Source organism: Zootoca vivipara, chromosome 1, assembly GCF_963506605.1.
Source record: "Zootoca vivipara chromosome 1, rZooViv1.1, whole genome shotgun sequence".
In the NCBI taxonomy this organism is placed as follows: domain Eukaryota; kingdom Metazoa; phylum Chordata; class Lepidosauria; order Squamata; family Lacertidae; genus Zootoca; species Zootoca vivipara.
In genome coordinates this window covers 128,033,328-128,057,731 of record NC_083276.1, presented here as the reverse complement: position 1 = coordinate 128,057,731, position 24,404 = coordinate 128,033,328, and the positions used below count along the sequence as shown (strand labels likewise).

Sequence of the window (24,404 nt, the reverse complement as noted above, 5' to 3'; positions counted from 1 at the left end):
GACACATTCTACTCATGAAAAAAACATGCTGATTCCCAGACTGTCTGTGGGCCAGATTTAAAAGGCGATTGGGCCAGATCTGGCCCCCAGGCCCTAGTTTGCCTACCCACTAGGAGATCATTGTAAACAGGTGAAAACACTAGCAAGATTTTAATATAACGTAACAAATGTAATGTAACAAATATTATGGACAAGATGGAAAGATACAAAATATGGATTGTGGAAAAATATGCAGTTTAGAGGGTGTATAATAGGACCCATGGGAAGTCCAGAGATTTGGAGAAATATCTAAATATGTATATGTAACTTGGATTGTTATAAATTAATATTTGTAAAAACCAAATAAAAATAATTATACAAAAAATTATATATAAATATAATAGTGTCTCCACCCCCATCGTTCTGCCCGGACACTGAGGTCCAGTACCGAGGGCCTTCTGACGGTTCCCTCGTTGTGAGAAGCCAAGTTGCAGGGAACCAGGCAGAGGGCCTTCTCGGTGGTGGCGCCTGCCCTGTGGAACGCCCTCCCATCAGATGTCAAAGAGAAAAACAGCTACCAGATTTTTAGAAGATATCTGAAGGCAGCCCTGTTTAGGGAGGCTTTTAATGTTTAATTGTTTTATTTCATTTTTCTGTTGGAAGCCTCCCAGAGTGGCTGGGGAAACCCAGCCAGATGGGCGGGGTATAAATAATTATTTATTATTATTATTATTATTATTATTATTATTATTATTATTATTATTATTTTATATATTACTCTGAGACCTTTTTAAGGAAAGTTGGGTTAGAAAGGGTTCCACTCAATCATGGGCATAGCCCATAGCAGCTGCCCCCCTAAATCAAGTAAATAAATAAAAAATACTTAACTAACTGACCAATTGCATCGTACATAACTCGGAATTGCCCCCCCCAACATAAAGCCTGCCTCCCTAAAATAAATCCTGACTACGTCCATGCAATACATTGATCTGTAGAATAACATACCCATTCAAATCTCACTGGAAAAGTGCAGAAGTTATACGATCCTAATCTTGGGACGATATGAAGGACCATCTTGTCTGACCTTCCACCTGGAATCCAGGCCTGCCAGCTCACCACAGACCAGCTCTTACAATCCGAACCACAGCAAATAACGATGCAAAACAGAAATTCGGAAATATGCCTCTGGAACAAAAAGGTTGTGGATGATTCAGGTGAAGGTCACATCCATGTGCAAGAAGCTCTCAGAGAACTTAGCTTCTCTGACCTGAGGAGGGAAAAATCTTCTCGACTCTGGAGACCAGTCAGACGCAACTAGAACAGTCTTGCGTTCTTTGTTATCTAAAAAAAAGCCACAGCAGAGGCTAAGGCACCAATCTCTACACATTCAGGAAACACTCGTGGTCCTAGCCTTTCAACCCCAGAATTAATATTTGTGTTTGTTTGTTCCTTCTGTCAAATCCTTGAGTATGGAATAGGAAAGGATAATTTGAGACTGTTGATTAATGAAGGGCAGGCCTGTCACCAGCTTCTGTTCCAGTGAGGGCGCCACCATTTTTTACTTCCCCAAATGCTTCAGGGTGATGCTCCATCACCTGCTTTGGGTGACTGTGCAAATTCTGAACTGGCAGCTTGTGGCCACCCACTACTGACACCAGCTAAGCCCATGGAGGGTGTTTGGCCAAGGAACGGTTCAAACGTGGAGCCAACTCTGAATAGAAGAATAGGAAGGTAAAGGCTGACCTTCCAGCACAGGCTGGAAATGGACCAGTAGGGAAAGCACACCTCGGTTTAAGAACGGTTTTGGTTTAAGAACGGACTTCCAGAACGGATTAAGTTCATAAACCGAGGTACCAATGTATAAAGAAAGGGAGATCATAGAATCATAGAATTGTACAGTTGGATGGGACTCTGAGTGTCATCTAGTCCAACCCCCTACAAAACATGTTAATAATAATTAGCTAATAGTGGGGGTAACTAACTGGGAATTGAAATGGATAAAAAAAAAATACTTTGAGAGACATGTGGGAATGGAAAAATACAAAATGGGGAGGCCAGGTCACAATATGTCTTTACTTAGCTAGAGGGGAGCTGAGCAATGGAACTCCTTGCCACAAAAGTGATCTGACTTGGCTTTGCAAAATTCCAGGAGCTCATAAGGCAAAACTGGCCATTGGTGAGCCATTGTCTGCCTTCAGCTCATGCTTGGTAGATATATTTTGAATGACTTGAGCTACATTGAAATGAACCACTTTCTGGTTTGCTCTGCACATTCCTAGGGGTGCTGTCCTATGCGCACATTTACCTGGGAGGAAGTCTTATTGTACTCTGTGGGACCTCTGGGTCGGCATGCATAGAACCCAGCTATAAATCATGCTTTAATGACTTAGCACTCCTTTTGTATCTCGCATAGGCTATGATATTCTTTTGCGTGAGGATAAATTAGTGAAAATAAGGGTTACAGACTCAACGGCCTGATGATCAGGACCAAAATATACCACTTGCTGCCAGAATCTTCCCTTTAACCATGCTGATAATTCATTGTATGGTGCCATCAAATTATGCTGTGATAACAGCTCTTATACGTTGCACATTGCAGATGCTTTTTTTTATTGGCTTAATGTGAATATTATTGCCACTGTTTATTACCAAGACCTATCTTGTAGTAATTGAAATACAATATGGTGCTATTAATCACTATGAATGCAAAATGTTAACTTTAAAGTGTTCATGGTGTGTGTTGTTAAATACTGTTCTAAACATAAAGCAATTTGATTTACAACTGGACAGCTTAGAAAACTATGGTGCTTGGCTATGTAACAGGATAGGCAGATACAACAGAGGAACCTGTATTCTTGAGGAAGTTTACAGCTGTTTCCTTTTGAATTGCCGTAAAACGGCATCTCACCAAGGCTCTGCATTTTATTTAGTTGTAACTGAATGTGAACATCAGAAAGTTTAGACACGTTCTTTTAAGAGTTTCTTGAATGATGGGCCCATTGCAACAGTCAAACCGTTGATGGCAGGCCTGCAAACCGTATAAATATATTGGAGAGATCTGGGTTTTAGCAATATTAATGTCAGTGTACTAGCTGCTATAATATGCTAAGGATTTCGTCCTCACTTTTATATATTATTTTATTATAAAAGCCTTATCCCACCGGTCCTTCAGTAGAAGCCCCATATTAAAATAATATAAAGCAGCTAGGAAGGGAGAAGGTGTTTGCCAGGGGCGAGCAGCACTCCTTCTAAGTCCGATTTCGATAAGCGAGTTAAGCAAATGCTGAAATCTCTCCCGGTGGAATGAACCAGGCTTAAAACTTCTTAACTACTGTTGGATCATGACTGTAGTATATTAGAGAACACGCCAATAAAGGCCCATCATAATAAACAAATAATGCTCAGAATAAATAAGCATCTTTTTTAAAAAAAAATGCAGAAAACACTTTTAAGTTGCGACTTCCTAATTTCCCTCCCAAAACCTCTCTGTGCAGGGCAGCAGGTAGAAACTATAAGAACTTGGGAAGAGAAATATGAACTCACAAGATGCCATAAGTTGGAACTACAAAGACTGTATTCCCTTCCCTGTATAGGGAAAGCAATAGCGTACATATGGTTCCTTAGCTGACTGGGTGAATGTTAATTCTCATAGTATTTTTCTGAATTCTTTTGGGTGGTTTGATAGAGTTAGTACAGCCTAGTGGATAAGTGCATCAGCCGTGGGAAACGCCTGGCAGAAATCTCAGCCCTGCCATAAATAGTCTTGTCAAAGGCCAACCACAATGGCACAACCTCAACCACTAATAATATGGGGCTTATACTGTAATAGCAGCCTACATTACAAGGTTGTCATGACGCTTACTACTATGTTTATGAAGTGCTGTGAATGCTCTGAGGCAGGGTTTGCTGAATTTGCGTCTCCGGCCAAACAATTTCCATCATCCTTAGCTAGCAGGACCAATGGTCAGGGATGATGGGAATTGTAGTCCAAAAGCCGCTGGAGACCCAAGTTTGGCAAACCCTGCTCTAAGGCAACTTTCCCTAGACTGGTGCCCTCAGATGTGGATCACAACCCCACATCTTTTGTCTTACTAACTCTCCCCTGTTTGCGGCTGGCACAGCTTCTACTTTGCTGTTGGCCCATCTTGGTGGGTCATGACTCTGTCTTTGTTTCTTAATGGCTTAATCTCCAGGCAATACCCTGGTCAGGAAAAAAACAAGCTTAGCCTGTATTTTGACACTGCTAAATCAAACGTTCGGCACCTTCTTTTAGTACTCCAAATATTGGTTAAAAACTAACATTTACTAAATCTAGGAAGTATGGGTGCCTTGCACCCATGAACTCTGACACCCAAAACCTATAGCAATGCAAACCAATAACCCATCTTTTCAAAATGCCCATTTAATCTGTTGTTGCCATTTTGATATGCACATTTGTTTTATATAACCAGTAGCGAGGAGATGAAGATGAGTGTAAGAAAAACTCCAGGAGGAAAAGAGAATCGTAGTGTGAAAGCTTGCTTGCGGTTTGACATGATTTGGGGTACAAAGGTCAATGATGGGTCATTGTTTTACATCACACATTGCTCAATGCTCTCCCAGTTGACATCTGTGTGTGGAGTCCCTGTAACCCGGGCCTAGAAATGAATTCAGAATTTAGGTCTTTAAGCAGAGGCTTGACAGGCATATGTCAGGAATGCTTTGATGGTGTTTCCTGCTTGGCAGGGGGTTGGACTGGATGGCCCTTGTGGTCTCTTCCAACTCTATGATTCTATGACTCAGATTTTTGGTTTGGTTTTTGGCAGAATTTAGGCCACAACCTTATTGATTACAAATCAAGTGAGTGGTTGCATAGGCTCCAAAGCTACCTAGAGTAGCGCTGACTTAGGACGCACCTTGAGTCAGCAGCCAGGTACACACCTGGGACGGGGTACCTGACGACCGGCAAGTCCTGATTCCCCCATGTGTGCCCAGAACTATGGCGAGGGCACACCCCGCTTGGGGGGGATACCAACCAGTAGTCCAATGGATTCCTTTAGGAGAAATACCTGGGGATAGGGTGGTAAGGGCTCATTCCTCCCCTATCAGTGTGAACCAGAGCCTATCTGCCAACCTTACAGGTAGGTAGCTGCGTTGGTCTCCCAGGACATTCTATATAAGATCTCAAAGCAGCTGTTTTGTTACAGAGAAATTTCAGGAACAGACTGGAAAGAGAAGTTGCTGAATTGGAACTCATTACCAAGCTTAAAACCATGGAGCCACCTGGGATGAATAAAGACATCGGATTCTTATCTCATTATGCATGATCAAGCTTTCTTTAGCGCCTCAGTCCTTGCTTCCCCCCCCCCCGGACTAATTGCAGTCATCAGCAGTCGTTAACAGCCATCTACAGGTTTACCACTCCCAACAGCCCATCACCCATTCCCACCCACCCCCACCACCCTCTGTATATATATAAGGGTCTGACACTTCTGTTTCAAGTGTATCTGAAGAAGTGTGCATGCACACGAAAGCTCATACCAAAATAAAAACTTAGTTGGTCTTTAAGGTGCTACTGAAGGAATTTTTTTATTTTGCCAACCTTACAAGTTGTGACGAATTGCTAAGCAGCAGGCAAAACCCAAGTGGCAACAGCCAATCAGCCAAGTGGGGAAAATTCCTGCTGTGCCCCTGTCCCAATGACAGGTGACACACGGCGGCATAGCAAGGTGAAGCGCAAGCCCTAAAATCAGGGAGTGGTGGGCGGGTGTTCCGATGCATGAAGCTGGAGAAGAAGCCTCTCAATGGCTCGGGCAGGGGTTATATAGGTGGTCCATCTGCCTCCTTTGACTGACATGCCCAATTGTACCCCGCAGATGGACCACCAATAGGGTGTTGTGGCTGCTCCAATTGTCCCTGCCCCAGCACCTAGTCCTGGTTGTCGGGCCCACCGCAACGCGTGCCCTCTCTTGCAGGGAGGACCCGATTAATCATCTTAACCAATTTACATTTTGTTCTCAATTATCACTGGTAATCCACATCGCCGTGACATGGCTGCTGATAGCTCAGAAGTGAGATGGTGCAGTGTGAATGGCAGGAGAGATGAAAACTCTACAGAGCACATGGGATGAAGCTCTACACAAATTGCACACATTGGATCAGTAGCTTCGACTGGCAGAGACTGTCCCCATTGTAGTTCATAAGTGATTATTTTGCTAACATTCTTAACAGTTTCCAAAAGTGTTAGTCTGTACTCTGTTGCAGCAAAAACAACTTTGAAACATCTTAAGGTTCCACAAAACTGTCTGCTGCTTATTCCTAATGTTGCAATTCCATACATGTCTACAGAATCAAGTCCTTTTGATTTCCCTGATTCCCAGGGAAAGTGTTTGCAGGACTGCAGCTTAAAATGACTTCTTCTTAGACAGTAGGACTTGGAGGAACAAATATCATCAGGGCGAATTTAATATTTGTTTGTACATGTCAGCCTGTGGGTTTTTCGCCATACTGCCTTGTCAGCGATGAGGTTTCCTTTGGAAAAACCTCTGGGCAAAATTCCGCTCTAGGTATTTTAAAATAAGATTTCTCTGAATTATTGATTGCATCAATAAATACAGCCCATGGAGGAAGCGAAGGAGAATTCACAGGACCCTTGGTAAAAGGCAGCTGTCATGTGTTATTACTGTAAGGTAAATTAAAAGTTGGTGGTGATTGTTGGCATACTAAATACCACCCTCACCTGACTCTGGCTTTCATTTGTCTTTACACTTCCCACCCCCTAAAAGGCAAACTCACAGTTCAGGCACAAGACAACATGTGTAGGTTGCTTGTTTATGGCGCTCTAATTTTAAAATGTTCCACTAGATTAGAAGTAAATAAGAGTATTGTGCTGACTTTAATTACAAGAAACAAGGAGCTATCATTTGCAACCGCTGCCATAATATACCTGCTTGTGAATTTAATGTGTAGCAGGGCAATTCTATGATACTGTGAATCTATAAGTATACACTAATGGGGTGGGGAGGGGGAAGGGGAAAAGAAAAGGTCAGCTCTCCTGAGAGACACCATCTCTGTGGAGGATGTGACGTTACAAGCCATTGTTGCCATGTGCCTTTCCGTAACCCATGGCAACAGCCGTCCCCATAGCAGCTGTCAGATATTGATTTGAAGGGATAATGTAGGTGCTGCCCTTTAAAAATAACCCCACCAGATATTTGCACACTCGATTATAAGGGATCACTTTCCATTCTGGATGTGAGATTCTCAAAGTGTGGCTTTTACAGCAGCAAACTACTTCTCTAAATAAACAGGAAAGCCATTTCAGAATGGTGATAGTATAATTTTGGAAGAGTGGTTGAATGCTCCCTGGGGGTAGAAACAGCCCCCCCCCACATGCTGTTATAGTTTTGTAGTTAATTAGGGAAGTGTGATTGGAGATTATTCTAGGTAATATAGAAGGAAAAGAAAATCTGCATATGGGGTTGTGAATAGTGATGGGGGGGGGGCTGTTAGCATTTGCCAAGAAAGCTCAAAGCAGCAAAAAGCTGGTAAAATGTGGGTTGAACGAGGTAACTGTTAGGTGAATTTGTAGCTGGTCAACTGGCCAAACCCAAAGAGTACTCATTAATTGTTCCTTGTCATCCTGGGGAAAAGTGACAAATGGGGTGCTGCTTGGTTCTGTCCTGGGTTCAATGTCTTTATAAATGACTCATAGGATGAAGGAATTGAGGGGGTGCTCACCAAATTTGCAGATGACACTGGGAGGGGTAGCAAATGCCGCAGAAGACAGAATTGGGATTCAATACGACTTCAACAGATTGGAGAACTGGGCCCAAACTAACAAAAATGAGAAATGTAAGATTCTGCACTTAGGCAGGAAGAACGCGCTGCAGAAATACAAGATGGGGGACACTTGGTTTGCCAGTAGTACATGTGAAAAAGATCTAAGGCAGGGGTCAGCAAATTTTTTCGGAAGGGGGCCGGTCCACTGTCCCTCAGACCTTGGGGGGCTGGACCCACCCTCTCCCGAAAGCACCCCCTCCTGAAAGGACCCCCCTCTCCTGAAAGGACCCCCACTGGCGCCACTCATGGCGCAGCCGCCACAGCCTCGTCTTTGGCAGCGTCGTCGTTGTCCTCTACCTTGGCCACTGCCACCACTTCCTCCCTCTCGGATCTTGGCCATACGCGGTCGTCTCAGCAGGAAAGAAGGGGCATCGCCCAGAGGCATCCACGGCTTTGGATTGGCTGCAAGAGCTTTCTGCGGCCAATCCGAAGCTGCGCCAGTGTCGCCACCCACCCAGAGGTGTCATTCTGTGGCTTCCTGCAGCCAATCCGAAGCCACGCCAGCATCGCAGAAGTCAGTCCCCACGTGGCGAAGCCGCCTCGCCACGCCGGTTTAGCACGGGGACTGACTGAGTGGGCGGCAGGTTCCACAAGATTTGTGGGCCGGATTAACGAGCCCGGTGGACCGCATCCGGCCCCCGGGCCTTAATTTGTTGACCCCTGATCTAGGGGTCTTACGGTAGTAGACCACAGTAAGAAGCAATCAAAATTTAAAAAGTACAGGCTGGTATTTTGATGATGACATCATATGAACATTTTTTAAACGTGTACATGAGCAGCACCGATTTCATCATAAACCTCAATCTGGAGGCACTCTAACTCTTAACCTAATATACCGTAAATATCAGGACACATGTGATTACTCCTTAGGAAAACTGTCTCCCCCTCCTTAGCAAAACTGCAATAATAATAATAATAATAATAATAATAATAATAATAATAATAATAACTATTAAAAAGTCCACTTCTAAGTCAGTGTGCACAAGACTACGGCCTTGCTCCTAAACACATCCAATAATCTACCTTTGAATATGTTGTAAACCATCACTGCCTCCCTTTCTGCTTCTTTACCAAAATAAAAAAATCGTGCCCCCTCTGCCATGGCTTATTTAAAGTGAAAATAAAACCCCATATAAGTCACTCTGAAATTCTCGAAGGACAGGATGTATAAACCTCCCTTTGGCAGTATCAATACCAAATTTTCACAAAACGAAATTTATGGGACAAGCTATTGTGGATTTCCTCCTTTGTGAACCATATAGTCCAGGCATCTCCAAACTTCAGCCCTCCAGATGTTTTGGACTACAATTCCCATCACCCCTGACCACTGGTCCTGTTAGCTAGGGATCATGGGAGTTGTAGGCCAAAACATCTGGAGGGCCACAGTTTGGGGATGCCTGATATAGTCTATTGTTATCATGACAGTGCAAGGATTCAAAATACTCCGAAATGCAATTTTAAACTGGTACCAACAATTTAGGGAGGAAATAAATAAACACACTTTGTGCAGACCCTCCAAGTGTCTCTGCTTTCCAGGGGCGTCCCTGATTTAGAGAAGCCATTCTGGTTCCTGATTTGATCTTAGAAGGTCTCGCTTTTCCTAAGGATGGCCCTATTTTCACTGGAGAAATGTTGGAGGGTATGGAGTTTTCCGACCTCCAAGCCGTCTGAAGGCAATCCTATATATGGAAGGTCTTTTAATTTTTAATGTTTATTATGCTTTTATATATGTTGGAAGCAGCTGCCCAGAGTGGCTCGGGCGATCTAGCAGGACATGTGGGGTATAAATAGTAAAACTATCATTATGGAATGGGACGTCCCTATTTTTATCGGAGAAATGTTGGGGGGTATGTTTGCAAAAGAATGTGCTATCTTGTCCCTTTTGCTTTCAAAATTCATTTCCCCAGCAGAGAACACGTATGAGAAATCACTTAACTCTGCTATATTATTTACAGGTTCTCTTATTATTCAGTGAATGTTACTTCTTTATATCTCTACTTAAAAAGAAGGAAAAAAAGACAGTTGTAATTTGAGCACCACATTAATCCAGCCTGAATCTGTGGCTCCATTTGTAGTGTAGTTAATATGCCCACTCAGCCTCTTGCACATCTGTTGAATTCCTAGATAACACAAAAAAGGCTGGAAACGGTGTCCACAAAAGCAAACAAGATTTTTTCCCCTCTGTTGGGGGTTGGGGTGGGGTAGGAAAGGGGCAGGAATTAAAGGAAGGCACAACTAAAACTTCCAAAATAGTTCTACGGTAGTTAGATATCCATTTAAGGATTGCAATTCCCCTTAAAAAAAACCCAAAACAGTGTGATTAGGTAGAATTGTTATAATTTCATGATATCACATAGGGCTAGGCCAGGGGTCAGCAAACTTTTTTCCGCAGGGGGCCGGTCCACTGTCCCACAGGCCTTGTGGGGGGCCAGACTATATTTTGGGGGGAAATATGAACGAATTCCTATGCCCCACAAATAACCCAGAGATGCATTTTAAATAAAAGGACACATTCTACTCATGTAAAAACATGCTGATTCCCGGACCGTCCGCGGGCTGGATTGAGAAGGTGATTGGGCCGCATCTGGCCCCCGGGCCTTAGTTTGGGGACCCCTTGAGCTAGGCTAACTGTTGTATGCTTTACCACAGATACTCTTCCAGTTAAGTTATTACTGGATGGGTGCTAGTGAAAGGTCCAATAACACACACACAGGGATACATATGAACATGGAGCATAGAAGCTGTGGATTTGTAATGGAATTTGTTTTTCTGTTTTCCATGTGCGATCAGGCAAATTTTGTGAGACCCTAGTTTGAAATATTTATTCAACCGGCCCGGCTAAAACAATATTCAAATGAACACTAACAGCATTTGTGCAGAATTGGTAGTGCTCATGAAGATAATGCAACATGGCTCTGAAGAAACTTCTCTTTCAGATGTGCCCAAAAGCGCTTTCCATTAATCAGTTATAATGATACTTTTCTGTAGAGGTTAACAAGAGTGGCACATGGTAATTAACTACCCATTCCCTACTGCAGAAACAATCATAAAAGCCTGCCATATTTGGCAGGTGCCTTGTTCCTGAAAGGTTTCCTTTAGCTAAAATGGATGCATTCCTTTATTTTAGGTATCAGAAATATTAACATAACCCTGGGCTATTAAAGGCCTGATTCAATCTCACTTGTTAGGTAAGGGGGGAAATCAGCCAAGATTGCCTGTGGTAGAAAGCCTAGCCCTCTTCAAATAGCCCCCCCCCAAGACATTTTGGCACCTGAGGCGAACCACAAAATGGCGCCCCCTCCCCACTATGGAAGAAATGGGGAGTGAAGATCTACATCAGGAATAAGGGGTTGGGATAACAATCTACATTCTGTGAATGAATGAATCAATGAATGAATGAATGAATGAATGAATGGGACTTCTTCAAGTACTGTTCTATGCAACACTGGTGCACCCCACGAGTTGCGTGGACAGGTGGAGCCCCCCCCCAACCCCAAGTGACCCCCGAGCTGAATAATGACTCAAGACAACATGCTATGGGATTAAAATTGGCCACAACTTTATTAAGTTCCAGGTGTAGGGAGACCTTGGCTCAGGCATTGGGCGTTTATCCTTCCCAGTCCCCAGCTGGGGATCTGAGAGACTTCAGGGTTATCCAGAATGTGTGGGGATTGGGCTGGCTCTGGAGAACATATGTTCAAGCAGAAAGCCCGCCCCCTGTTTCGCCACCGACACTAGGGAGAGCAATGACAACCTCTCGGTGTATGGCCAATGCCTCCCCTCAAGACCCCTTTAACAGGGAACTCTGGGATCACCGCAACACCCGATTGGAAGGTCCCTCGATGTTGGGTTCAATCTGGCCAATGGGGTGCAGTCCAAACGGACCGAGGGACCTATGTATGCTCATGCACATGACCCAGAGCTTCCTCTTTCAGCTCGTGCATTCGGAACACCCGCCCACCTCTCCCTACATTTAGGGCTTGTTGCGCTTAACCTTGCTATACCATTGTGTATCATCTGTCGTTGGGACAGGGGCACAGCAGGAATTTCCCCCACTTGGCTGATTGGCTGTTGCCATTTGGGTTTCACCTGCCGCTTAGCAAATCGTCACAACTTGTAATGTTGCAGATAGGCTCTGGTTCAGGTGATAGGGTTGGGGGAATGCTCTCGCCATCCCTATGTGAAGGGTTTCCGTTAAAGGAATCCAGGGACTCAACCGCTGAGAGGGGGTGGTGCCCATGCCTGAGTCCAGGGGGACATTTGGGTGGTGGACATTTGGGTTGCTGTGGTTCTTTCCTGTGATTCCCCCCACTCTGTCCGGACACATTACTTATCCTGCCTCCTCCTCCTCCCACCCCCTGGTTCATCCCTGTGACTGTCCCGACTCATGAGCTATCAAGCCCCCTTCCCCCCCCAGCGGCACATCCATGTGACTGCCCCCACTCTGTCCCAACCCATGAGCTACTGAGCCCCTTCCTCCCCCACCCCCCTGTCTGAGCCCTCTGTTGTCCCTGGGGAGTGTTGTCCCCTCCCCCCTATATCTCCATACATTGACCCATACATTTTTATGTACTGTATTTAGATCAAATTTTTTTTGAAATAAGAACATGAGAAGCAGAAGTTATTATTGTTTAATTTTGGGGGGGGGTTGTCATTTATTTTGGTGGGTATTTTATGATTTGGGCATTGTGTGTTTTGTGGTTTTTGGTTTTTTATTTTGGTTGTTTGGATTTTTAAAATTTGGAGTACCGTAGGTGTTTTGAATGTAGGATGTGGTTTGGGGTTTTTTTTATTGTGATGTTTGCGATGTTTTATTTCTCTACGCGTGCAATGCCTACATTTTTATATATATAGATAGATATTTAAGTGTTTATAAAGGTCAAGCAGCTCTTGCTACCCAATTAAGAAATAAAGCTCAATGCTATGAGAGTTTTCTTTTCATTTGTCAGAGGTAAAACCAGTGCTGTCAATCACAGTCAGAACCAGATAGGGCTGCCGTGCAAACTGTCCATCGTTGGGTTAGTCAAGGACAAATAATAGCATGAGTTCCAATATATAATGAAAGCTTTTCGATAATAAAAACAAAGCACCTTGCTATTATATTCTCATTGATAGCTCATCAAATAGTTCCCTGAACATTAGTCATGGAAGGATTTTGTGATCTTTCAATAGTCTGATCTTAAAGGGCTGTTTTCAACATTACAGCTTTTTATTTGTGTCTGTGTTCTTACAAGTCATACCAGGATGAAATCTAAGCTCGGGAAAGATTTATACTCACAAGCCACACACAGATATGCTGAGCAAATGCTGGGTTTCTAGCAGAATCATGAATGATTAAGGTGCACAAATGAATTAAGAGCTGCTGCTGAAATGCACAACCCCCCTGCCTTAAGTATCATGGCTGAATTTCAGAATGAATGAATCCCAATCGAAAAATTCAACTCTCTATTCTGAAATCGACCATTTTTTAAAAAAAGAACAAACCCATTTTAAGTGTGAACTTAAAGAAACGGCCATTCATTTTATTTTCGTGGCAAACCATCTCAATTATTGTGACATTGCATCCCTTTTTGCACAGAAGCATCTTCATTCCGGTGAGCAAAACAGACAAGTGGGGTCAATCTTTAGCCCTGTTTTTGCGCCCCACTCCATTACCATTATGCAGTGGGGAGACTGGGGGTGAACCCACTGGTCCATCTCTTTTCCACATGTCTCTCTGCGGGGTGTGTGTGTGTGTGTGTGTGTGTGTGTGTGTGTGTGTGTGGAATCCACAGAGTCTTAATAAAATGCACACAAGCATTATATTACATGGGCCCTGTCCACTTGCAACATAGGTAAAGGTACACTATTCTCCTTCTGCCCACACTTGTGCATAGGGAGTGGCGATGGGTAATGGGAGGTCTGCGCATAAGCAGATACATGTGCTCAATACACATTCTGTTATGTCAGTGTCTTAATAGCAACCCATGCTTCCTAAAGGTGCACGCACACACACACACACACACACACAGAGAGACTGAAACTCCAATTGTACATCTGTTCTTTCCAACAAATGCCTTCATTTCGGGGGAAAAATACACTTTGAATTTCCTTGCACAAAGAGGAAATACAAAGAACTGCCTCTTATTCCATGAAATCCTACGGTCCCTGTGACAGTCATATCCCCCTCAGTGAAGAAAATTGTATAAATGGACCTTTCTGTTTACATTGTTTGTGGTAGTTTGTAAGAAAGTTTGTAGAACAGATCAAGGAAAATAACTTCAAAACCAAGAAAAGATGGTTGTAGTCCTCCAGCAGAAATGATGAAGGCTAGTTCATATGAAAGCTGAATTCTTTTTTTTAAAAGGATGTTACTAGCCCAAATGGCTATGAAAATGGGCTTGAAAATGTCCTGACTAATGCAGGGGTCAGCAACCTTTTCCAACCGTGGGCCGGTCCACCATCCCTCAGACCATGTGGTAGGCCAGACAATATTTTTTTTGGGGGGGGGATGAACAAATTCCCTATGCCCCACAAATAACCCAGAGATGCATTTTAAATAAAAGCACACATTCTACTCATGTAAAAACACCAGGCAGGCCCCACAAATAACCCAGAGATGTATTTTAAATAAAAGCACACATTCTACTCATGTAAAAACACGCTGATTCCCGGACTGTCCGCAGGCAGGATTGAGGCGGCGATTGGGCCTTAGGTTGCCTACCCCTGGCAAAGAAATCTCAGAAGCTGGGGACTGCATGAGGGAAGGAAAAAAGGATGGGGGCTTCACAGTGCCCTACATTCCTGTTCCACAGGCTAGTGGAAGCAGTATAATAAATTACTCAAAACTATATAGACCCACTTTTCCCTTTCCTCCCATAACTTTTGTGGGTTGTAAAGTTGGCACAGAATTCAGATCACTATTTGTGCACTAATTTTGATGGTTTTAGTGCATTAAAGTCACATTAAAAAGCAGAAGGAAATGAAGGAAGGTGGGAAGGTGGCATCTAAGTCTAAACTGCCAACGTGTGTATCACGTCTTCCTTCCTTGCTCTCCTCAAAACTCCTCTGCGAGGCGCAGGAGCTTTCCGGTGAGATGTTGGGAGCCTGAGCACACACAAACATCTTTCAGCGTGAGACATATTCCACCTGCAATGTTGAAGAAGGCTGAGGGGTCTAAGCAGATGGGATTTCACCTACGCCAGAAGACAGGACAGCTTCATACATCAAAATAAGCATGGCATGGCTTCAGCGCTCCTCTCAAGTTGTACCGCAAAACCAGGTTGATTCCTAAGCAGCCGCCAGTGATCCAAAACTGAGCCTTGTCATGTCATTAAAGGCTGCCACTCTCAGAGCATTTCCTTATTAAATCTCTGGTATACTCAGGAGTCATCTCTTCAACAGCTTGTTATCAGGAACAGAAGAGAAGAGAAATCCCCAAGGATGTAGAGACAGTTTGGTAACAAGACTCTGGCAGATTCCAGCCGTATGGCTGTATTTTTAAAATTTCCTTCATTCATGTTTAGGGCAAAACCCCAACAAGGTTGTCTGAAACCATGTTTCTCAAGAAACCTCTCTAGTCCATAGGCTGACAAGGAACAAAGTGACTGAGTTTGCATGTCATGCTATGCCAAACCATGGCTTAGCACAAATGTGTGAGCATGAAGGCTTCCAAAGAGAAGGTGGCCAAAGTGTTGGAGCCTCAGCTTCACGATCTGTCCTTCCATTGAGGACTCAGGGCTGATTTCCTTAAGAATGGATAAGTTTGATCTTCTTGCAGTACATGGGACTCTCAAGAGTCTCCTCCAGCACCATAATTCAAAAGCATCAATTCTTCGGCGATCAGCCTTCTTTTAGAAAGCTATAACTATGCATTCAAAAGATAGGGCGACTTCAGAATGTTCTAAGCATGTAGATGATAGCTAAGATACTACCCTTCTCAAACTCAATTTTCAAGATATAACACACACACACACACAAAACAAGCACCACCACCCTTTACAGAAATATTTCACACTTACATTCATAAGACATTGGCTTCAGTGTCCCTTATGGTAATAGCTGAAAAATGGAGTACTGTAAAGAATAGCAGTTAATTTCCATGAAAAGGGAGCTTAGGACTACAGTGTAAAAGTTATTTTTGTAAGCGACCTTCATTCTGAAGTGGTATGCCCATAGAATCATAGAATTGTAGACTTGGAAGGAACCATGAGGGTCATCTAGGCACAAGATTTCATGTAGCTAACTAAGCCAAAATGCTATCCCTTAGTTGTGTTTGACTTTTTTTGTTGACTCGTTACTGTAGGTTTTAGACATCGTAATAGGCACCCCAAAATATTGACAAGCTTTCTCTCACCCATGGGTTTGGATGAGGCCTCACGCCTGCAGTGATGTGGGATACAATGTCATAATTGGTAACCCCCAAATAATGCCATCACTGGTAGTACTCGAGGCCCATGCAAACTTGTGTTTTCCTGAATAAGGAAGCAGATACTTTGTGATATTTCTCATCTAGATCTACACACACCCTTGAAGGTGGAACAGAATTTAAGCTTACTATACAAATGAATGAATGAATGAAAAATAAGTACAGTGGTACCTCTACTTACGAATTTAATACGTTCCGAACGCACATTTGTAAGTCGAAAAAAATTGTAAGTTGAATCCCATAGGAATGCATTGGGAGAAAAAATTCGTAAGTTGAATCAACCCTATCTAAAAATTCATAAGTAGAAAAAATCCTATCTAAACCGCACCCAAGATGGCGGACGGAGCTCCATTCGTAAGTAGAAACATTCGTAAGTAGAGTTATTCGTAAGTAGAGGTACCACTGTATATAGGAGAACAGGAAAAGGAACTGCTCCATATATATTTTTGGACACAAGCAGAATGTCAGGGCTGACAGGCTTCCTCTCTTCACACAACCACCAGGAGAGTCTCCTGACGTTTTTATAGCCTTTATTTACAGTATTTACAACCAGTCATTAGCACGTAATGATCATTCATCAGAGTCACTCAGTTCAGATCTCTGCCCGAGGTCTGTGTTTACCCTTTCAGCAAGCCAGAAAATGGCGAATTCTCCCGCTCCGTCTTTTGCCCCTCCTCTTCTCTACACCCCTCGCTAGAGCTGGCTTAAACCTCCCCCCCCCCATTCTGAACTGGAACTTAACCCTTGTTGCTCCTGTGAACTCCCTGTCTCTTGTTCCTCTACACTGACTTCAATAACTCTCTCCTCCTTCTTGCCCTCGGGCACACCTCTTCCTTCCTCCAACCCTAAGTCTCTCCCTCTGGGCAACTTGAAACCTCTGGCTCATCCCTGACACAGAAGGTCAGTCATTTGACCATGGTGACCAGTTTGTGAATCTCATCCTAAATTGCAAAACTCCGCTGACTTCACAAGGCCACCATGCCTGTAAGCAGCCATGTGCGTTGGCCCTAGTAGAGTATCAGCCCAAAGCCAAGCAATCTTCCAGGAATATCAGATTTTTGGGAACACTCTCTGAAGCAGAATGAGGAGCTAACATAAATTCTTGGCTGTACAAACTACTTTCTGTGGATTGGTACAAGGACAGAAAGGCTTAGCGAGCAAAAGCACGTTAAAAGAGGAATACCTCAGAGACCTCCCTTCAATTAAAAAGCGGAAGGTTAAAAATATGGGCCTGCAAGGATTTCCTTGCCCTAGAAAACTAGGTTTCTTGTGGGGCTCCTTTCCCTCTCCTTCTTTAACACCTCAAGTGATGAAATGATAGAAGGCAAATTCCTATGGTATTTCTTTTCCTTTCCTGTTTCTTATAAGCTGGGGTGGGGGTGGTTGCTTGTATTTGAAATAGGTTTAAGAGAGCGTTGTAGAAAAGCTACTGCAAAAGAGTGTCCAGCACATCAGTAAAATACCTCAGGGTTAAGGGGAAAGAAGATAGTTTCTCTCAATAAAAAAAATGTCACTTAGGGAATGTGGAGGGGGGGTGAGTTTCACAAGAAGGTGAGAGGTTGAGGAGGAAGCTATCAAAACAAGAGGAAATTAGAGGGACTTCAAGGACCTGAAAAAAAGGCCTTGGTTCCAGGAAAGGAAATTGTGCCTTTTATTGCAATGTACTGTTTGTGGAGATTTTAGTTGTCTGTTCAGACCAAATCCAGGGAGGTAGAATACCTTCTCCTGGAATAAATACAGTAGAGGCTTCATTAAAGAAAGGAATACATTTATAAGGCCCGATTCTCATTTCACGTAACAGAATTGTGCATACTTAAGACAGTAGGGACACGGGTGGCGCTGTGGTCTAAACCACTGAGCCTCTTGGGCTTGCTGATCGGAAGGTTGGTGGTTTGAATCCCTACGACGGTGTGGAGCTCCCATTGCTCTATCCCAGCTCCTGCCAACCTAGCAGTTCAAAAGCAGGCCAGTGCAAGTAGATAAATAGGTACCGCTGCGGTGGGGAGGCAAATGGTATTTCCATGTGCTCTGGCTTCCGTGATGGTGTCCCATTGCACCAGAAATGATTTAGTTATGCTGGCCACATGACCCAGAAAGCTGTCTGTGGACAAATGCCAGCTCCCTCGGCCTGAAAAGTGAGATGAGTGCCACACTCCGTAGTCGCCTCTGACTGGACTTAACCATCCTTTACCTTTTTACCTGTACTTAAGACAATAGGTGGTTATAATTAGGGACCTGTGAAAACATCCAATGACATTTCTGAAGCTCTTTTGGCATGCCTCAACATTTTGCAGATGTCTTACCCAAGAAGAAACTTAGTGCCACCAGCAAAAAGGCCCTCTCTTTTAGCATCTGCCAAATGAGGTCATTTGAGAAAGGCTTTTCTTTTTCTTAGTACCCTGTTTCTCATATTTTAAGACATACCCATAAAATAAGCCATAGCAGGATTTTAAGCATTCAAGGAATAAAAGCCATACCCCGAAAATAAGACATAGTGATAGGCGCAGCAGCAATGCCGGCCGCGGCAGGAGGAGGAGGAAAAAAATAAGACATCCCTTGAAAATAAGCCATAGTGTGTTTTTTTGAGGGAAAAATAAATATAAGACATGTCTTATAATATGAGAAACACGGTACTGTAGCTGCTCTATGTATATGGAACTCCTTTATGCTGGAGAGATTCACCAAGTCCAAAAATAAAAATTGGTCAAGGAAAACAAATTGCCCAGAGCTCTTGTGGAATCTTCATGATGGTATTTGTTAAAGTATGGACGCACCTCTTTTAATCACTGCATACCCACCAGGGCTTTTTTTCCAGGGAGAACTTGCCACAACTCAGTTCCAGCACCTCTCAGGTGGGTGCCATTGCCATTCTAAGAAAATGAGGGAGATGATGAGTTTCAGCACCTCTTTTTCTAGAAAAACAGCACTGATACAAACCCAATTAAATCAGCGGGACTTCAGAGTAGATGCATTTAGGATCGGGCTACAAGGAATTATCTGGCGAACCTTACCGTCTCCTTCAGTATTCTGAAGGTTTCACAGAATGAGAAAATTAGTTAATGTGGGGTGCTTCTGCAAAGATCTAAATTGTGGCATTTTATGAGAAGCAAGCAGAACTTTCACAGCGAATTGACATGAAAACTTAGCCATGAAGTTACATGTTTACACTGCTTAGTTTGCATTGGTGTATTAGTGTAGTGCAGAAATTGAAAGCTCACCTTTTAAAGAATTCAGCGGAATAACCGGCATAGATGCATCTGCTAAAATTAGCTATCTTATGCAAATTATTTTCAAATTCAATAGTAACTCTTGTAGGGAAAACTGTTCTGTCCCCCACCCTTGTTTGCTTCCCCTCATTCCCCTTAAAAATAAACATAAGCACAAAATGTAATGCAAAATAACACCCAATAACAAAATAACACCCACCCAAAACAAAACCAGAGTGAAACCAGCAACAGAGAATGACATCAGTACAAAAATCACCAAAAAGATTTTCAGACCGAAAATTCTTGGAAAATTAAAGGTCTTTGCCTGACAGCAAAAAGACCAAGAAAATAGGCATTGGGTATTCATTGTTGCTGCTTAAAGGGAAGTGAGGGGCAGACAGGGCTTGCCAAGTTAGGAAGGTAGCCCATCTACCGGTATGAGAAAGAAAACTCTGAACCTAAACCTCCACTGCCTTGTGGAACATCTTTGGGAAAATAAATGATAATAATAATAATAATAAATTTTTATTTATGCCCCACCCTCCCCAGTCAAAACCGGGCTCAGGGCAGCTATCACCAATAAAATTACAATAAGACATAAAAGAAAAGAAAACAATGAATTAAAATAGAGATTAAAATACAGTATTTAAATTTAAAATGCAGGCTCATTTTAAGTAATCCATAAGTCAAAACCACAAGGGAGGAAAACACAGGGGTCAGACTGAATCCAACCCAAAGGCCAGGCGGAAGAGCTCTGTCTTGTAGGCCCTGCAGAAAGATGACAAATCCCGCAGGGCCCTATTCTCCTGTGAAAGAGCATTCCACCAAGTCAGGGCCAGTACTGAAAAGGCCCTGGCCCTAGTCAAAACCAATCTAACCACCTTAGATTCCGAACCACCTGACTCGGAATCTCCAGAATGTTGTTATTTGTGGACCTTAAGGTCCTCCGCGGGGCATAGCAAGAGAGGCGGTCCTGTAGAAAAGGCTAATCAGTAAATCCTTCACATATTTGGAGTGGAGTCCCTACAACGGTTGGGTGGCGTCTTACACACCTCCTTCTGGCAACTCCTGCAGCCAAGCTGGTTCCAAATGTAATGCTCTGCTTTCCTTTGGACAACATCAGAGAGGCTGATAGTGTTTTGTTTTGTTTTGCCTGGGCAGCCCAGGACCTCCATACACACTGCCCAGGCTTGCGCCAAGGGAAGGTAACTTTGGCGCTAACACAAAGGTTCGACTTCACCCCTAGATGCACACTCCGTTGTCTCTCAAGACAGACGGACGCCAACAGTGGGAAGTGATGGCAAGGTCAGGGCTGTGTGAACGCGTGTATGGGAGTGCTGGATTGGGTCCACCAGTGATCTGCACAGCCCCAACCCCACCACTCCTAATAATCAGCAGCAATACTGTTTCCGGGAAGCTTTTGCTGCTGCTCTGCTCCACGGGTCAAGTTGCTGATGTTAACAATAGCAGCTGGGCCTGGAAATATACTAGACGTCAGTGCAGGTGCACAGTAAGATAAGCAGCCGAGGATGATCCAATCTCCAGTTCAGCCAGCTGATTCCTGGCTCAGTGGGTGCTAAGTCTCCTACCCTGGCTGAGCAAACACTGGCTCAGCAAAGGCTAGTGTAAATCCCCCCCCCGGGGGTGTTCAAAAACAGAAACTTCACACACACACACACACACACACACACACACAACCGAGATTATATTCTTTCTGTCTGTCTTTCTGCTGTTGCCTGGCCATTGTGCATCTTCCACAGTGGATCTAGCATCATCTTGGGGCATGGATCGTGGAGGAAAGAATGGTGGCCAACACATGTGCTATAATAAAAATGATGGGGCATATTTGGAGGGGGGGGAAATGCATTCACAAAATTTCTAGGTGAAATCAGAAAGAGACAAATATCTGTTTCTCAGAAAAATGTCTTGAGAAATTTTTGCTCAGCTCCAGAATGGGCTGGAAAAGGTAGGGGAGATTTTTTCAAAAGATCCAGACAAAAATTTGGACTGTGTGCCCCCGTTATTCTAGATCAGAAAACAGTATTCTGAGCTAATCTGTTTGTATGCAAACCCTACTTTGACCAGGAGGTTATGTCTTGTTTATTTAATAGGATATAGATTTTAGATAGTATGTCTTATTAAATGGATGCCACAACATCTGCTCTTCCTTCCTTCCTTCCCAATGCTGTAGGGACAACTCAATACTAGCCTACTCTTTCCTTGCTTGTTGGCATTCAAAACGATCATATCCCAAGTCATGAAATGCGTGCTTAATGGAACTTCTTTTCCTCTGAATATCTCAGCACTTTGCCAACCTGGTGCTCTCCAGATGTTTGGGACTGCAACTCCCACCAATAGCCTCAGCCAGCGCTGCTCCCATTCTTGCAACCTCACTGTGGTTCACCCTCCCCTGCCCCATCCAAACTGAGAAGCTAAAACCCTCCGCTGGGTGCAGCAAAGACAGCATGCAGCTATTTCAACAAGGACGTGCAATTTTCCTTCTCTGCATGGCTGCTGTTTATAATAGATACAGGAAAGGGCAGTGCTACTGTTACAAAACACTGTCCCTATGTGGCATCTACAACAAGTGACAGTCTCCCATCCCCACTCTCCCATCCTCAGAAAAGGCAGAGGGGATGAGGAAACCCACACATCTGGATTCTGGCTGGAGAAGCTGAGCTACTGCCAAGCCTTAAAAATGGACCGAAAGGAGCACATACTTGTCTGTTTGCCACTCAACAAAATCACATTTGCATGCAGCAAATCCTTAGCTCTGGCATTTCTTCCAAGTGAAACTACCTTTCCCACCACACTCTGAAAAGCTTGGGGAAACCATTTATGGAAAAACTCAGCCTGACACACTCACTTAAAACTGCTTTGCACAAGGCAAGGAAATATGCAAGTGGATGGGCTCTGGTATAAGGGCCCAATGCTTTCAGATGCCCGTATTCACCCAGTGTTGTCACAGATTTTAATCCTCTGCTTTCTTCTCCCTAGTCCAGTACCTGACACTAACTGCCGCTAAGCACCAGGCTCCTCTTGCACATGCTCCCACAACAGAACATTTCTGACTTTCTCTTTTCGGTGGGCAGACTTGGAATAGAGGACAGAGCAGAGGCTATACCCAGGAGTGACTCCGCGACAGCATGACTTGGAAATGACACGAACACCCAAACTTTTGCTAGGGCTTGCAAGGTCTGCAGACTTTGAGGGGGCCCGATCCTGTGCATGCTTACTCGGAAGCCAGTCGCCTCGGACTTCAACGGGCCTTACTCCCAATTGCGCATATATAGGACGGCAGCAGACACTTAACGCGTTTGCGTGCGCGCGCGCTTTTAAATCTCCAGTTCATTCACGCATTTTGCAGCAAGTGAAGCTTGCAATAAAGCCGCCGGAAACTTTCCCGAACGGCGTTCACAGAACAGCACCAACCCCCGGGATAAATACGCTTTCCTCGATCTCTCCCCCTGCTTTTCCACATGGGATTCTGGATTCTTTTTTAAAAAAAGAAGTGGGAAATGGGAAGCAGCTCTGAACTTGTGCGGCCCCCTTTACCCCAATATCTCATTGAAAAACCGGGAGTTTCCCGCTTTCTCATTTATTCCCGTTCTGGATAGGTTTTTTTTTCGCTTGGCCATGCAAAATATATATATATATTTAAAATGCTGGTTGGCTGCTGCAATGCAAAGACCCTCTGATCACGGGAGCCCATTTGAAAACGGGCCGGAGACCGAGCCGCCGCGCACGGTTTCTCGGGCGCGCTCGCGCTCTCTCTCCAACAAACTCCGCCGCGCACCAGCCGCTCCGGCTCCTTTATATAGCCCTCTAAAAATAGCTCCCCTTACACTGCCTTATAAGGCGGACGTCGGATCCAGCCCTCGGCCCAATCGCCGCGGCTCTTCCGTGCCGAGCCCCGCCTCCGCCGTCTCGCTCCGGGCCCCCATTGGGCGCCAGTGACTTCATGAGCGGCCCTCGCGGCCCTCCTCCCGCTTGCCTTACATGGTCACGCGCTGCCTTAATGGACAGTTTCCTCTGAAGATCCCACGGCTGCGCGCAGGGAGGAGGGGCTGGGGAGGAGGAGGGAGGGAGGGAGAGAGAGAGAGAGAGAGAGAGGAGGGAGCGGAAAAAAAGAAAGTATGGGAGCGCGCCTGGCAGGAGCGCGCGCGCGCAAGGCAGAAAATGCAACCTCCCAAAAATAAAGAGCAAAGATTGCATTCAGCAGCGAGCAGCAATGCAGAAATAGATGGCAGTCTCGTGTCAGTGAGTTTGCATCCCCACCCCTCCCCCGGTGCAAGAGCTGGAGTCAGCAACAGAGCCCTGGAAGGCAATTGCTTTTTTACTACAAGTGGAGAAGAAGTGTCCCCCCCTCCTCTCTGGCTGCCTGGCTGACGGCTTGTACTGTACACGTTCGGGAGCATTTATCCCTTATCTCTCTTTCTCTCTCTGGGTCGTTGATGGGGCTCCTTCCTCCCCCCGCTTTCCTCCGCTCCTGTTCCTGCTTTGGGTCCTTCCGTGAAAGTGTGACTACAAGCAGCATATGCATATATATAGCAAACAAAAGCAAAACAGAGGACAAGCACAGCTGGATTGATTGCTCTTAACGGTCCTTCTCCCCCCCCCTCCTCTTCCCCCTTTCCCTTTTTAATGAACAGAACTAAAAGCCCACCGCAAAATTGCAAACACAAACCTAAAAGGAAAGGGTCGGGGTTTGTTGTTTTCAGCAGGAGAAGCAGCAGGAGAAGCAGCAGCAACAACAACATGGATGTTTTGGCTAGTTATAGTATATTCCAAGAACTGCAGCTTGTCCACGACACCGGTTACTTCTCGGCTTTGCCATCCTTGGAAGAGAACTGGCAGCAGGTGAACCATTTACATTACTCCTGTGAATCTCTTAAATGCAGGCGCTGGTGAATCAGATTTTGCTGCTTTTCTGATTTTGTTTCTCATTTTCTGTGATCTTGTCCCCCCCCCCTTTAAAAAATAAGCAACAC

General features: G+C 44.4%; 1 protein-coding gene across 2 annotated transcripts in view; it reads left to right on the top strand.

Moving 5' to 3' along the window:
* The first annotated feature begins 23,509 nt into the window (after nt 1–23,509).
* The window catches only part of KLF7 (KLF transcription factor 7), a 79,712-nt gene continuing 78,817 nt past the window's right edge, over nt 23,510–24,404 (top strand). Inside the window, exon 1 of one of the 2 annotated variants that reach the window (XM_060282112.1) lies at nt 23,510–23,673. In XM_060282112.1, the coding sequence (XP_060138095.1) occupies nt 23,593–23,673 (81 nt within the window). In that variant the 5' untranslated portion in view covers nt 23,510–23,592. The other variant, XM_060282110.1, reaches the window with a different exon arrangement.